The following is a 16,979-nucleotide window of genomic DNA, read 5'->3' as shown; positions in this document are numbered from 1 at the left end:
GTGGCTTACACAGTTCCGTAAGTGGTAATTACCATTTCCGGAGAGGAGAAATACATAGTTGAGGAAAAGGAGACAGAGTGGATTAGGTTATAGGAGGAAAGTTCGTCTTATGGTAAGAACTGAAAGGTATTAGGATAAGCTTCATTCATAACAAATTAAACTTGGAATAATTAGGAATATTAAACTATAGATCCGGATATATACTGAATATGATCTTCTTGCTTCCTTATTTGTGTCCAAATGTCTGATAATGTAGCAGATACACAACAGTTGATATACAATTTGAATGTCACTAAATGAGTGGAATCAATTCTTAGGTTAATACAATGAACAATTAGCGGTTACTATACCTGAGTGACACAGGGAAGACCAAGAACAAATAGAATTACACAACAAGAAGTAGTTAGTAAAATTCTCTTTTGTCTCATTGCTTGTGGAAAAATATCTTCAATAGTTGTTATGATTGTTCCTGCAAAGGACAATATATTTTAAAAGCATTGGATAATGCATATTTTTCAAAGCAAAGCATTCAGTAAAATCAATATGTCAGAAAGGGCATAAATTTATCAATATATATTAGAGGATAATAACTTTAAAATTATAGGGATGTGTTATCATTTTAACATAAATTAGAACTTCAACTGTATTAGCTACATTATTTTGTGCCGTTTCTCATCTGAAACAAGGGGATGTGCATAGAAAAAGTTTTAGTTCAGGCATAGGAGAACTCTGCCGCACGCCTTATCTTCTGCCTGGACCGATACACTCATATCACTCCTCTCCTCAAGTCACTTCACTGGCTTTCGATCAGGTACTGCATACAATTCAAGCTTCTCCTATTAACCTACAAATGCACTCGATCTGCAGCCCCTCCTTACCTCTCTACCCTCATCTCCCCTTACGTTCCTTCCCGTAACCTCTGCTCTCAAGACAAATCCCTACTTTCAGTACCCTTCACCACCACCGCCAACTCCAGGCTCCGCCCTTTCTGCCTCGCCTCACCCCATGCCTGGAATAAACTCCCTGAGCCCATATGCCAGGCCCCCTCCCTGCCCATCTTCAAATCCTTACCCTAAGCCCACCTCTTCAATGTCGCCTTCGGCACCTAACCACCATACTTCTATTCAGGAAATCTAGACTGCTCCAACTCGACATTTCGCCCATTAGCTTGTAAGCTCTTTTGAGCAGGGACTGTCCTTTTTTGTTAAACTGTATAGCGCTGCATAACCCTAGTAGCGCTCTAGAAATGTTAAGTAGTAGTAGTAAACAAGGGGATGTGCATAGAAAAAGTTTTAGTTCAGGCACAGGAGCCAACTTTTCAAAATGATTGGGGGTGCTGAATTTTTTTTTTTTACAGGTGGTGCATTCCCCTCCCCCCTCCTCCCCTGTCCCCTCGCCCCCCTCCCACCCAATTCCAGACCCTCCCTCCCCCCCCTCCGAGTTCCAGGGTGGCCCCCCCATCTCCCTCCCTTCCTATGAATTTAAAAGTCACTCATCTTACCTCCTCGTTGGAGGAGTTACATCTGCAGCAGCAGCCCAGGAAAAAGCGTGCAGGCAGCCCAGGAAAAAGTGTGCAGGCAGGAGACTCAGAGCTGTTCCGTTTGGTCTCTCTCAGCTCTGGTCCCGCCCTTGCGTAAACAGGAAATGAGGGCGGGACCAGAGCTCAGAGAGACCAAACGGAACAGCTCTGAGTCTCCTGCCTGCACGCTGTTTCCTGGGCTGCTGCTGCAGATGTAACTCCTCCGACGAGGAGGTAAGATGAGTGACTTTTAAATTTCGGAGGGAGGGGGGACACCCTGCAGGGAACTTCCGGTGGGTGACTATTGGGGGTGCTCGAGCACCCACAGCACCCACGGAGTCGGCGCCTATGAGTTCAGGTCATTTTTGGATCAATCACCCGTTCTATTTCTTTTCAGATTTGTTTCATTCATTTCCATCCAAGTCAACGGGGCAAGCAATTTTGCACTCTAGCAGTGGCATTTCCCATCCATTTTTTTATATGGATGTGCAGTAATTTGAAAAAATAAAATCATAAAACACAATAAACCAAATGACCTGAAAATCAGTTTATTTTTTTGTGCCTTATAATTTACAGGTGATGCAAAAAGAGCAGATCTTACAAGGAAAGGAAAGGTCTCTTTAAAATGGCTTTATTCAGGTAAGGACTAAAAGTACACAATGCGCCTGACAGTGGTTGTGTTTCACCCATGCTGCTAAATGACCAAGTAGTGTGCACAAGCAGCTTCACCTTCTTGGTTCAATGCAGTGTATGCCAAAAGATGGCAGCCTCACACAGCAATTCAACAACAAAGCTAGCAGTGGTGATGATTAGAGACTTAGAATTCCTGAGGTCCACCAACCAAGGTAATGAGATCTTTTAAAGCAGAGAATACTTACCTTGCCCTTTTTTACCTGTATATCTTGTAGTGCTCTCTCACCTTGCAGACTGTCTGATCCTCCTAGCCATTCAGCTGCCCACCAGAGCCAAGAATTGATGAGCTCTGACCCCGTTCCACCCCAGAGGTGACATCACTATTCCTCTTTATAAAAGTATTCACATGGGGATGATTAGAAGCAAACGCTGGCGCTAGAGGCTTTTAGCGCCATACTACGCTGGTGTTTGCTACCGCGCCATGATCAGAGTCTCCGAGCGCATGAATGCATCTAGCATGCAAAAACAGAGCTAAACATATTCATCCCCAATGATCAGCAACCAGCATGCCAAAGATTGGGTCGCTGGCTGCGGCAAACCCTACACCAGCTCCGAGCTGGCATTAGGGTTTGCAGATCATTGGGGAGGAATGGTTAGCCCTATCCAGCATGCATTTGCCTGCTAGCAGACCCCCATTCCCCCCCAACAAAGCAAACCCGAAGAACCCCCCAGTGACAGGGGGCTGCAGGTCCAGTGAACCTCCAGTCCCCCCCCCCCCGACGATCCCCCCCCCCAGTTTCATCCCCCTCTAACTCCCCTCAGCATTTCCAGAAAAGTCCCTGGTGGACCAGTGGGCGACCCCCCCCCCGAGAGACAGGGGGGGCTGGAGGTCCACTGGACCTCCGGTTCCCCCGCCCCCCCCCCACCGACACAGTTCAGGGAGGGCTGGAGATTCTAACCCCCCCCCCCCCAGCATTGGCTAGGGTCCCTGGTGGTCCAGTGTCAATCTGCCCCCTCCCAACCTCTCCCCTACCTTGGGTTGGAGGAGGGAAGTAGCCTTCCTCCCTCCTCTTCCTTCAACGCCGCAAAATGGTGGCACCCAGTCCTGCCCAGTATATCCTGGGATGCGCTGGGTGGTACTTCATACCATATAAGGGAATGCTGGGGGTTATGGGGGGGCTGGAGACCCACTGGATCTCTATCCCTCCCTGAACTGTGTCAGGGGATGTCGGGGGACCGGAGGTCCAGTGGACCTCCAGCCCCCCCCCTCCCTGTCACTCGGGGGTGGGGTTGGTCACCCACTGGACCACCAGGGACTTTTCTGGAAATGCTGAGGGGAGTTAGGGGGGGCTGGAGACCCACTGGATCTCCAGCCCTCCCTGAACCTGGGGGGGGGGATTGTCGGGGGGACCGGAGGTCCGCCGGACCTCCAGCCCCGATTTTGCCTTGCTCGGAGCAGGTGTAGTTGGGGTCTGATGGTCCCATGGACCTCCAGCCCCTGTGTTTAACAGGTTTGGGCTTTTAACAGCCCAGACCTGTCAAACAAGCGTGGGAGGATTGTGCTGAGCGCATGCTCAGGCACAATTCCCTTGCACTTCTACCGCATGATCAGAGATAATTGCGTGCTTAAATTTGCCTGCAATTATCTCTGATCATAGGTCTAATAATGCAATGCGTTGTTCCAGCGCTATTTTTAGAGCGTTGTTTGAAACAGCGTGGGGCTTTTGATCATCTGCATGACACTGCTAAACCATCATGGGCTCAATATCAGGAGGTTAGCTTTTTGAGAATCTTTAACAACAGTGCAGATTTTTAAATGCTAAATACAGCTATTTTAAGTAACAAAACGGTACATACCTATCAGTGCAAACTGAGTGTCCAGGCCCAATGTCACAAGCAAAGAGAAAAATAGACAGGCCCAGAAAGGGGCCATTGGCAGCTGAACCAATGCCTCTGGATAAGCAATAAATGCCAAACCGAACCCTAAGAAAGAACATAAATATTAGAAGGTATTTTCCAGTAGTATGTACTTTCTCTTTGAAACTTAGGTACAAAGTCTGCAGGTACTTTATATCTAGGCAGACAATTTGAAAACTGCCTTCAAAATGGGAAAATTATTTAGAGCATCTGGCACTGCATATTTCATTAGGAATAGGCTGTTTGCAACGAGATAAGAAATGTCAATGGCATATCCCATGTTATTGCATGTCGTTAACAAATGGAAATAAGCAGGAAAAAAAATTGGGGGATTTTTCATTTGCTGATAATAGCGTGCACTACTTGCAAATAGTGCATACGTTTTACTGGTAGCGTGTGCATGCTCAAACCATTGTGAATTGCACACTGTTTTGCAAAGAGGGCACACTCTTGACAACATTGCTTGCAAAATGAAAATGAAGTCTAACCAGAAACAAAGCAAGCAATACTGCAAATGACACAGGGAATGAAACAAAATGATAATTTGGGGGCTGCACATCACTATATTTCATTATATTCCCAAATATATAGACAGCCCCACTTTAGATAGAATGTAGAAACTGGAATTGATATGTCTAGATTGGGACAGGTATAATTCTGGTAGTATTTTAGAAAGGGATCTGTCAACATACAGGAGTGCATGGGAATCCACCTACACTGGCAAGGTGAGCAACTGTTTAATAAACATACACTTTGAAGTGAATGGGCTGCGTCGGCATTAGCGCGCCACTAGCACGGCTTAGTAAACAGGAGGTAAGAAAGAAAAGAATAAAACAGGTTTATAATTAAAAATATGTATACATGCAGGTTTGCAAAAAGGCAGATATAAACATGTAACTTACACATGTAAGTTTTGTAAAAACCAGAGGTGTTCCTTGGTCGGCTGCCACCTGGGGCGAATCACTGCTGTGCACCCCCCCCCCCCACCAGGTGCAGTGTCATCATGCCCCCAGGTGCAGCAACATCACTTCCCCCAGTGCATCACCTCAAAACACCCCCCTCCCCCCGAGTGCATTGCTGTTACCTCCTGGGGTGCTGGGAGCAACCGCACAGCTGTTGGCTCCACCAGTTCCCTGCTCCCTCTGCCCCGGAACAGGAAGTAACATCAGAGGGAGCAGGGAACCAGCAGAGCCGACAGCCATGTGGCTGCTCCCTACACCCCTCCCCCCCCCCCCCCCCCCCCCCCACCGCAGCATACACCCACCGCTCCACCCTTGGTACACCGCTGGTAAAAACAACTTGCATGTGTAACTTACACTTTTCATTTTGCAGGAGGAAAAAAGAAATGGGGGATTACAAAGGAGAACTCTCTTAGATGCAGATGATCAAAAGTCCCGCGCTGTTCCAAACAGCGCTCTACAATTAGCACCAGAACAACGCAGGACAATAACGCCCCTATGATCAGAGCTAATAGCATGCAAATTTAGGCTCTGAGCTGGCATAAGGTTTACAGCAGTAGCTAGTTTGTTGCGCTGCCCATTGAGCATTGGGGAGGAATACTAATGTCCCTGTTTAGCATGTATTTGCATGCTATTAGTGTTCAGAGCCAGTGAGCGTGTTGTTACATGCGCTTACCAGCTCTGATCCTGGGATGCAGGCAAACGTGGGAACCAGTCTGGCGCTAATGGCCTCTACCACCCGTATTTGCTTTTGATCATCTGGGCATTAATTCTTCATGTAAAGGGCTGGCCAAATGAGCATTTTGTTTTAATCTACACATGCAAGGGAGCAGTTTAAGATTGCATCATTGATACATTGGGACACACAGGGAGATTCCTTTTTTTCTGGAATGGGGAATAAATGTGTAGATCTTGGTTCCATCCTCCTGCAAGCTACATTCAGTACAGTTATACATGTGTAAACATCAGCTTTCTAAAATTAGGTTTTACATATATATGTGATACAATTTGCACATGTAAATCGCAAACAGGGTTCCTAAAATAAGGGGCATTTTGTGAATTTAGGATTGTCGCAATATTGTTTAAAATAATAATTGCTGATACGTTATAAGAGTAATTTTCAGACAATTTTACTCAGGTAAAATGAGGTTGTAAAGTGCCTTCCCTTCTCCGAGTTCTTATTCTACACTTGGTGAGGAATTTCCTTGAAGGCCCACGGGGTGGGGGGGGGGGGGGTTCAAAATGGCCCATTTTATGTATTCTAGACGTGCTACATAAATCACATAAACCCTTGTTGAAGGAGACGTTAATTTTCAAAACCAGCTCTTGCGGATAAAAGTGTTTCATCTCTGTTTTAGAACTGTCCTCTCTGTAGGCAGCTCAGAGTCTTTGGACAGTCCAACCACCTGTGTTTTCTAAATTTGGATTGGGGATAGACACTCCTAGGATGGGGTTAGGGCAGGAAGTGCATACACATTATCTTAATTGAAAAAAACAAAAAAAAGGCTTGTGAAAACAAGATGTGCAAATATGTGCAGGCACTATTTTCTTAGGCAATTTTCAGAGCAAAAGTACAAGTACTTGGGAAAAAGTGCCTGGTAACATAAATGTTGGCCTCAGTGTTTCTAAGTCAAAAAGATTCCAACAGTAACATAGAGGAAAACCTGACAATCTCATTTTGTGTCAGTTTGTTTTGTAGAATGAATTTGGTATAGTTCCTCTAAGATAAAAATACTAATTGTGCATTAATTTTCTTATTCTATACCAGTTCCATAACAGATAACTTGGTCTCCGATGTCATGTTTTACTGGAGATCCCTATCAGGTGAATTTTCGAAAGAGAAGGGCGCCCATTCTGACACAAATCGAGAGATGGGTGTCCTTCTCGCAAGGTCGCCCAAATCGGCATAATCGAAAGTGTAGCGAAAGTGGGACTGGGGCTTGCTTAGGAGATGGGCGTCCTCGGCCAATAATGGAAAAAAGAAGGGCGTCCCTGACGAACACTTGGGCAACTTTACTTGGTCCATTTTTTTTCATGACCAAGCATCAAAAAGGTGCCCGAACTGACCAGATGACCAACGGAGGGAATCGGAGATCACCTCCCCTTACTCCCCCAGTGGTCAATAACCCCCTCCCACCCTCCCCAAAAAATCTTTAAAAATACTTTTCTGCCAGCCTCAACTGCCATACTCAGGTCCATCGCAGCAGTATGCAGGTACCTGGAGCAGTTGTAGTGGGTGCAGTGTACTTCAGGCAGGCGGACCCAGGCCCATCCCCCCCTACCTGTTACACTTGTGGTGGTATATGTGAGCCCTCCAAAACCCACCAGAAACCCACTGTACCCACATGTAGGTGCCCCCCTTCATCCCTAAGGGCTATGATAGTGGTGTACAGTTGTGGTTTTTGGGTTTTGGGGGGCTCAGCACCCAAGGTAAGGGAGCTATGCACCTGGGACCTTTTTCTGAAGTCCACTGCAGTGCCCCCTAGGGTGCCCAGTTGGTGTCCTGGCATGTCAGGGGGACCAGTGCACTATGAATGCAGGCTCCTCCCATGACCAAATGGGTTGGATTTGGTCGTTTTTGAGATGGCCGTCCTCGGTTTCCATTATTGCCGTAAACCGGGGACGACCATCTCAAAAACAACCTAAGGACGACCATCTCTAAGGTCGACCTAAATTTCATGATTTGGGCGTCCCCGACCGTATTATCGAAACGAAAGATGGATGTCCATCTTGTTTCGATAATACGGGTTGCCCCGCCCCTTTACGGGGCCGTCCTGTGAGGACGCCCTCATGAACACTTGAGCACCCCGTTCGATTATGCACCTTCACAGCAACCTACGTTTTAATTATGGTTGTTAACATGTTAAGAAATCTATAGTCAGTGATATTCAATATAGGGTTCACAGGTCAGGTTTGGCTTCCATTTGGAACTGCTTTTATTTTTAGGTTAGAATCACTGGCCTGTGCAATCAGATTTTGTTTGCAGTGTCTTATTGGCCCAATTGGGCCAAAAGAAGGCTGGATCTCCATTTACCCAGTATCAAACCAGCAGCAATTCAGCCAGGTGAACTTACACACACTTTTTTTCTCCCTGTTGTGCTGCCTCTGGGACACTTCAGATTGCCTGGGCTTTCAATGAAGCCTTGTGATATCTTCCCTCTCTCTAGGAGAGAGAGAAAGTTATGCTAGACTGCATGAGGAGGTGTGCGGAAAAGAAAGAGGGTTGTGGAGGAAAGGAACATTGGGAATGCTGAGGAGTGGTGGCAGAGAGATGCTGGGCATAAGGAAGTAAGGAGAGACAGTAAACCACAATACTGGAGGTGGACCCCATTCCCCGGCCTGACTCTGTTGCAGCTCCATCAGATCCAAAGAGGCCCACTGCTTAAGTGGTAGTAAAAATAGGGTTACCATATGGCTCCAGAAAAAGGAGGACGGATTGAGCCAGCCGGGTTTTACTTCCATTGCTTTCAATGGAAAGCAATTGCTTTCAATGGAAGTAATTGAGCCATCCAGGTTTTACTTCCATTGCTTTAAGCAATGGAAGTAAAACCCGGCTGGCTCAATCCGTCCTCATTTTTCTAGAGCCATATGGTAGATTGTAAGCTCTTTGAGCAGGGACTGTCTCTCTTTGTTAAATTGTACAGCGCTGCGTAACCCTAGTAGCGCTCTAGAAATGTTAAGTAGTAGTAGTAGTAGTAGTAACCCTAAGTAAAAACCACTGCTGTAAAAAAAGAGGGTTAACATCCCACCATTCCTGAATTCAGACTGTTCTGGGGTAGGTAGACATGCCAAGTCACATACATTAGGCATGTGACACATGCATGTGGCCCCTTCTCCAGCTCACATGTCAAACTCTCCTTCTGTCATGTATTGGATCCCTGCCCTCATGATGTGGCATTTCTCTGTCTCTGTCTCTCTCCTTCCCTTCTCCCTCCCATGGTCCGGCATCTCTTACTCATCCCCCACCCCCGCAGCCCTCCATACCATAGTTCACTGGCAGCATCACTGCTCAAGACAGGCTGCCTCTGGCTAGCCAGTGAGGCCTTCACTTTGAACATCCCACCCCTCTGATGCAACTTCCTGTTTTTGGTGGGCGGGACATGGTATAGGGAAGGCTCTGAGGGCTAGCCTGAGAAAGCCTGTTTTGAGTGCTGCCACTGCTGGTGAGCTATGACAAGTTTAAAGGACCACCTGGGGAGGTGAAGAGGGAAACAAAGTGAAGTCAGGATCGGGGTAGAGAGGAAATGATGCTGGGATCAGCAGGGGAAAGAGCAAGAGGGAGAGATACTGGACCCATGTGGTGCAGGGAACAGGAGAGAGAAGAGAATATAGATATTAACTTGTGGAATTCAAAGGGAGGGGGCAGCAGGGAGGGAAGAGAGAGGGAGACATGCTGGCCTTAGAAGGTGGGAGTGCAGTAATGTGACAGAAAGGGAAGAGTGAGGGGAGAAGCTAGATATGGAGAGGGATAGTGACACAGAGAGCTGATGCATGGCATGGGAAGGGGGATAGGGACACACAGGAGTGATACTGGACACCTGGGGGAGAATAAAGACACAGAAGGATTGTGCTGTACACAGAGGGATGGGACACAGGGGGGCAATGCTGGACACAGTGAGGGGGAAGGGGATAGAGATACAGAGGGGCTATTCTGCACACAGAGGGATAATGGCAGACATGTGAGGGAGATAGGGACACAGAAGATGCTGGAGAGGACAAGAATAGAGACACAAAGAGGGGAGATGCTGAACATGGCAGAAGAAAAGGGGTAAGGACACAGGGAATATGCTGGGCAGGGTACATAAGGATTGTGAGAGAGGGGAGACTTCTCATTTTGGATTGTTTTGTGAACACAGAATAGAACAGGTGAATGACCCTCAGTAGGAAGCTGATAGCGGTGAGAGACACCTGATAAATGGCAGTATATCATTGAATTAACCAAATAACTAACATGTATAGTAAAAAAAAAACTTTATTAATGAAAAACTTACCAGAATCTGCTACCTCTGAAACAGACTTTCCTGATTCAGAAGCCATGTGTCCCAGTATAGAAAAGATAGCAAACCCAGCAAATATACTGGTAAGACAGTTTGTAACGCAAACAACAATGGAGTCTAAGTAACAGTTGTTGTTGAATTTATTGTAGGAAGACAGAGCAATCAGACCACCGTATGACGTTGAAAGAGAAAAGAAGATCTGAGTAGCAGCATCTTTCCAAACCTAAAATGGGAACAATTTTATATGAACTATGATATGATTTAATGGAAAAATAACAATAATATATTATCAATAAACAAGTCCTGAGAAGCCAAAACTTCAGCCTCATATACTAAGCTGCACAAATTTTCATGGCAGATCAGCAATTTAACATAAAATTTTGCTATATATGCAAGTGAGTCCTGTAACAAAATGTTATATGAATTTTGGGGAAAAAGAAAGGTAACTACAGAAAAGTAGTCCGTGAAGACATGCTTGTTGGCTTTTGAAGAATTCAGGGTTAATAGACTGCTGTCTATATCATCATTGCAGCAGCTCATTAATTCTGAATTAAATAAAATTGTGTGGGAATATACTTCACAAGCTCAGTAGTTCATATCATTGCTGTTTCAGGATCTGAGTTTGCAAAATTTTACTTGGCTTAGTACATCGGTCTCCTTATGAGATGCCATATGTATTTATTAGCTGCAGTCATGACTATGCGCTTTGATAAATAATAACTTTTCAGTTAAGTAGTAACTGAGGGATTAAATTTTCAAAAGAAAATTTTCTTTTATTGGCAGCTGGTAAACATATAACTTCCTTATCAGTAGATTTTCAGTTGCTACTGGATATGGATAGTGGCAGGCTGTAAAGCCACATAGCAGAGGGCTGGAGGAAGGCAGCACCAAGAAATTATCCAAATACAAGTCCAAAGTCCAAAACAGAAAAGTACATAATCCATTATTAAGATGGGAAAATCCACTTCTTATTCCTGGTGTAGGCAGCATAACATCTGTTTTACTCTTTTGTGATTTTGCCATGTACTTGCGACCTTGATTGGCCACTGTTTGAAAGAGGATACTGGTCACCCAGTATGGCAGTGCTTATGTACTTACTAGTAAAAAAGGCCCGTTTCTGAAGCAAATGAAACGGGCGCTAGCAAGGTTTTCCTCCCCAACCCCCCCCTCCCTACCCCTTCGTCATTGTGAAGCCACTGACGCCATTGCTCCGCACCTCGTCAACGCACCTTCATCACCTTCTTCGTTGTGAAGCCACTGACGCCATTGCTCCACCCTCGATGTGTGACGCCATTGCTCCGCCCTCGACGTCATCACGTTTGACGCGAGGGCGGGGCCCAGAGACTTGGTGATTTCGGTGGCTTCACCACCATGAACCCTTCATGAAGGAAGTGACGTCAGTGGCTTGGCTTCAGTGACGTCAGTGTCTTCAGAACGTTGAGGGTGAGTTTTATTATATAGATGATATTCAGGCCTAAGCTAACAGGACAGCAGTGCTGTTGCTGACCATTTGATGACCCTTTAGAAGCACTATTACACAAGGGAATACCTGCATTTACATGTGTACATTGCATACACATGTAAAATCTGATTTTAAAAAAGTGAGTATTTACATGTGTATACTTGCACTATGTGTGGACTGCAAGGAGGCAGTGTTTGGATGGGACTTGAGCAGAAATAAAATCTACATGTGCATTCCTCATTTCAGAAAGTGAATATACGTGTATGTCTTAATATTTCAATATTGGGTTTTATAGCTGCTCCCTTGCACGTGTAGGTTTGTATAAATTGCATGTTTGGGCACGTCCATTAGGAGAGATCAAGAGAGTTCTCTCCCATATTCTCCACTGTATACGTGCAGGTTTGAAAAAATGGCAAACATATATATGTAAGTGGAGGAGCCTAATGGATAGAGCAGTGGGCTAAGAACCAGGAGAGCTGGCTTCATATTCTACTGTGGGGCCTCATTTTCAAAAGAGAAAAACATCCAAAAAGTGGCATAAATCTGCATTTGGAGATTTTTCTCACAAAAAAAAAAAATCAAATTAGTATTCTCAAAACCAATTTTTTGATGTTTTTCTATGAAGTCCATCAGAAGTGTGTTCAAGTCGCAAGGGGGCATGTCAGGGGCATGTTAATGGCGGGATCTGGGCGTTCATAACACTTGGATGTTTTTCTCCCATAATGGAACAAAACAAAAACATCCATGGCTTTAAGTTGGACATTTTGGTCTAGAGCTGCTTTATTAATGAATAAACCACAAAACATGTGCCCTAAATGACCACTGGAGGGAATCAGGGATGACCTCCCCTTACTCCCCCAGTGGTCACTAACCCCCTACCACCCCTCCAAAACAAAAATGTGAGCCCTCTAAAACCACTCTATGCCAGCCTCAGATGTTATACTCAGGTCCATTAGAGCAGTATGCAGGTCCCTGGAGTAGTTTAGTGGTGTATGCAATGACAGGTGGACCCAGGCCAATACCTCCGCCTACCTGTTACACTTGTGGTAGAAAATGTGAGCCCTCTAAAACTCACCAGATACCCACTGTAACCACATATAGGTGCCCCGTTCACCCATAAGTTCTATTGTAGTGATGTACAGTTGGGGGTAGTGGGTTTTGGGTGGGTTTTGGGGGCTCAGAGGACAAGATGAGGGAACAATGGTGAGATGTGTACCTGGGAGCATTTATTTGAAGTCCACTGCAGTGCCCCCTAGGGTGCCCCATTGTTCTCCTGGGGTGTCTGTGTGAGCAGTCTACTAAGAATGCTGGCTCCTCCTACATCCCAATGGCTTGATTTTGTACGTTTTTCACTTGGACTTTTTATTTTTCTTGAAAATGGACCAAACAGATAAGCATACAAAGCACAAAAACATCTAGTAAATAGCCATTTTATAGATGTTTTTCTGTTTTGAAAATGGCTATATTCCCCACTTAAATTCTGAATGTTTATACTTTGTCACAACCTGAATCACAAGCCATGAGTCAATATATCCAGGGGAACTTCAAGAAAGTCTTCATTTGACCTTCTACTTCACCGACTGAGGCCAGTTTTTTCTTTGTCAAGAAAAAAGATGGAGGTCTACGGCCCTGCATTCATTATTGAGGGCTTAACAATATCATTATTAAAAATCAGTATCCCCTCCCACTTAATTCCTGAACTTTCTGACCATCTGCAAGGAGCTACCATCTTTTCTAAATTAGACCTTTGGGGGGCCTATAATCTAGTACAAATCAAAGAGAGAGATGAACGAAAGACCACATTCAATACACACAACGGACATTACGAGTATCTCATTATGCCATTTGGACTCTGTAATGCGCCCACTGTATTCCAACATTTGGTAAATGATATTTTTAGAGACCTGTTTTACACCATGATAATTGTCTATCTAGACAATATTCTCAGCTTCTCATCCTCGGTAGTAGTGTAACCATCACATGTATGTACTGTTCTCTAGCACCTAAGAGACAACAGATTATATGCTAAATTGAAAAAATGCTCCTTTCACCAGCGGGTCATTCCCTTTCTGGGACATACAGTGGGGGAAATAAGTATTTGATCCCTTGCTGATTTTGTAAGTTTGCCCACTGACAAAGACATGAGCAGCCCATAATTGAAGGGTAGGTTATTGGTAACAGTGAGAGATAGCACATCACAAATTTAATCCGGAAAATCACATTGTGGAAAGTATATGAATTTATTTGCATTCTGCAGAGGGAAATAAGTATTTGATCCCCCACCAACCAGTAAGAGATCTGGCCCCTACAGACCAGGTAGATGCTCCAAATCAACTCGTTACCTGCATGACAGACAGCTGTCGGCAATGGTCACCTGTATGAAAGACACCTGTCCACAGACTCAGTGAATCAGTCAGACTCTAACCTCTACAAAATGGCCAAGAGCAAGGAGCTGTCTAAGGATGTCAGGGACAAGATCATACACCTGCACAAGGCTGGAATGGGCTACAAAACCATCAGTAAGACGCTGGGCGAGAAGGAGACAACTGTTGGTGCCATAGTAAGAAAATGGAAGAAGTACAAAATGACTGTCAATCGACAAAGATCTGGGGCTCCACGCAAAATCTCACCTCGTGGGGTATCCTTGATCATGAGGAAGGTTAGAAATCAGCCTACAACTACAAGGGGGGAACTTGTCAATGATCTCAAGGCAGCTGGGACCACTGTCACCACGAAAACCATTGGTAACACATTACGACATAACGGATTGCAATCCTGCAGTGCCCGCAAGGTCCCCCTGCTCCGGAAGGCACATGTGACGGCCCGTCTGAAGTTTGCCAGTGAACACCTGGATGATGCCGAGAGTGATTGGGAGAAGGTGCTGTGGTCAGATGAGACAAAAATTGAGCTCTTTGGCATGAACTCAACTCGCCGTGTTTGGAGGAAGAGAAATGCTGCCTATGACCCAAAGAACACCGTCCCCACTGTCAAGCATGGAGGTGGAAATGTTATGTTTTGGGGGTGTTTCTCTGCTAAGGGCACAGGACTACTTCACCGCATCAATGGGAGAATGGATGGGGCCATGTACCGTACAATTCTGAGTGACAACCTCCTTCCCTCCGCCAGGGCCTTAAAAATGGGTCGTGGCTGGGTCTTCCAGCACGACAATGACCCAAAACATACAGCCAAGGCAACAAAGGAGTGGCTCAGGAAGAAGCACATTAGGGTCATGGAGTGGCCTAGCCAGTCACCAGACCTTAATCCCATTGAAAACTTATGGAGGGAGCTGAAGCTGCGAGTTGCCAAGCGACAGCCCAGAACTCTTAATGATTTAGAGATGATCTGCAAAGAGGAGTGGACCAAAATTCCTCCTGACATGTGTGCAAACCTCATCATCAACTACAGAAGACGTCTGACCGCTGTGCTTGCCAACAAGGGTTTTGCCACCAAGTATTAGGTCTTGTTTGCCAGAGGGATTAAATACTTATTTCCCTCTGCAGAATGCAAATAAATTCATATACTTTCCACAATGTGATTTTCCGGATTTAATTTGTGATGTGCTATCTCTCACTGTTACCAATAACCTACCCTTCAATTATGGGCTGCTCATGTCTTTGTCAGTGGGCAAACTTACAAAATCAGCAAGGGATCAAATACTTATTTCCCCCACTGTATCTTATCTCTACCTCTGGGCTACAATTGGATCCGGAGAAGCTCTGAGATATCCAAGAATGGCCTCAACCCTGCAGGTTACAAGCATTACAATGATTTCTTGGTTTCACGAATTACTACCGCCAATTTATTTCTCATTATTCACTACTGGTAGCTCCCCTCACAGCTCTTACCTGGAAGGGCGCCGGTGCCAAGAATTGGGCACCAGAAGCTCACCAAGCCTTCACCACACAAAAGAATGCTTTCTATATTCTATATGGATGTCATCCTCATCAACCCCTGCCAATCCCTGAAAACCCAGACATGCCAGCCATGCACCAAGCCATTTGTGACATCGAAGAACTCTGGAGAGAGCTACATCTATAGCTTCAACATGCATCTAATATATTTAAATGACAGGCAGATCGGAAAATAAGAAAGGCACCCCTCCTTTACCCTGGGCAAAAAGTGTGGCTTAGTACCAAGTTCTTATGCCTTTGACTACCATCTTACAAGTTCGTCCCTCGCTTTATTGGACCATTTCCAGTAAAATACTGTCTCAGAGCCATCACTTACAGTCTCTACCTACCACCTACCATGAAAATCTACAATGCCTTTCATATCTCACTCTTAAAACTTTTCCTTGCTTCCAAGTAGCATTCCAAACCATCGGACACTCCAATTCCTGTCACTACCCCAGATCCAGAGTTTGAAGTACAAGAAATTTTGAATGCTAAAAGACATTCAGGATGTCTCTACTATTTGCTCTCTTGGAAAGCTTTCGGCCTAGAGGACACTTGGGAGCCTGCTGAAAACATCCATGCTCCCATCCTGACCCAGTCTTTTCATGCTAGCCACCCTTCTAAGCCTGGGTCGAGAAGGAGGAGGAGGGGCCTTGCGCAGGGTGGGGGGCATTGTAATGGAGGCAACTTACTGCTCTGGCGCAGCGTCACGGGTCTGTCTCCCACCGAGTCAGGGAGCATCGGCATCCTTCTGCCTCCCCACTGCTGGCTCGCATCTCCACTCATCTCCACTGATGACCCACTCATCCTGCGCCATTCATGTCTCCTGGCGCATGCTGCCCCAAAGATGGCAGGTTCCTCTGCCTTGTCTTCCAGGAGTGGGTGACATCATGCCTGACATCAGATGCCAGCTTATATTTCTGGGCCAGGTTCCCCTCTGTCCAGCGCCTCAGCTATTGCTGTTTGTGGCTCTTGGTGCTGCGATTGTTCCTTCACTTCTCTGCTTCTCTTGTCTGCCTAGACTTTGCCTGGACCTTGAACATCTCTCAATTTGCTGCCTGCCTAGACCTTGTCTGGACTCTGGACACCTCTTTGCTCGCTGCCTGCCTATACCCTGCCTGGACCTCAGACACCTCTCTCCCGCTGCCTGCTTAGACCTTGCCTGGACCTCAGACACCTCTATGCCCGCTGCCTGCCTAGACCTTGCCTGGACCTTGGACACCTCTCTGCTTGCCGCCTACCTAGACCTTGCCTGGAACTCGGACACCTCTCTGCCCGCTGCCTGCCTAGACCCTGCCTGGACCTCAGACACCTCTCTGCTTGTTGCCTGCCTAGACTTTGCCTGGTCCTCAGAACTTTTTTCTCCTGTTGCTGTCAGCCCTGCTTGGAGTTCCTGCTCCTGCTATCTTGTCCACTCTTTTCTTCCGTGGAAGTCCTGTAGGCCACTTGAACCTGGGGGCTCAACTCCCAGGGAACAGCGGTTGCTACAGGTGAAGATCAGGCTTGTTGACCATCTCCCTCTTTCTCTCCTAGAGGAGATCCAGGGGCTCACTTCTCTTCCTACTGGAGCATAACACATAATTAACACAGTCTTCAATT

General features: G+C 45.9%; 1 protein-coding gene across 1 annotated transcript in view; it reads right to left on the bottom strand.

Moving 5' to 3' along the window:
- The window catches only part of LOC115474986 (sodium- and chloride-dependent neutral and basic amino acid transporter B(0+)-like), a 104,786-nt gene that overhangs the window by 40,788 nt on the left and 47,019 nt on the right, over positions 1-16,979 (bottom strand). Inside the window, 3 exon segments of the mRNA XM_030210727.1 lie at positions 351-469; positions 4,010-4,135; positions 10,020-10,248. Of these exon segments, the coding sequence (XP_030066587.1) occupies positions 351-469; positions 4,010-4,135; positions 10,020-10,248 (474 nt within the window).

This window comes from Microcaecilia unicolor, chromosome 7 (assembly GCF_901765095.1).
Source record: "Microcaecilia unicolor chromosome 7, aMicUni1.1, whole genome shotgun sequence".
In the NCBI taxonomy this organism is placed as follows: Eukaryota; Metazoa; Chordata; class Amphibia; order Gymnophiona; family Siphonopidae; genus Microcaecilia; species Microcaecilia unicolor.
Note: the sequence above shows the minus strand (reverse complement) of the source record. Positions and strands in the feature narration are given on the sequence as shown.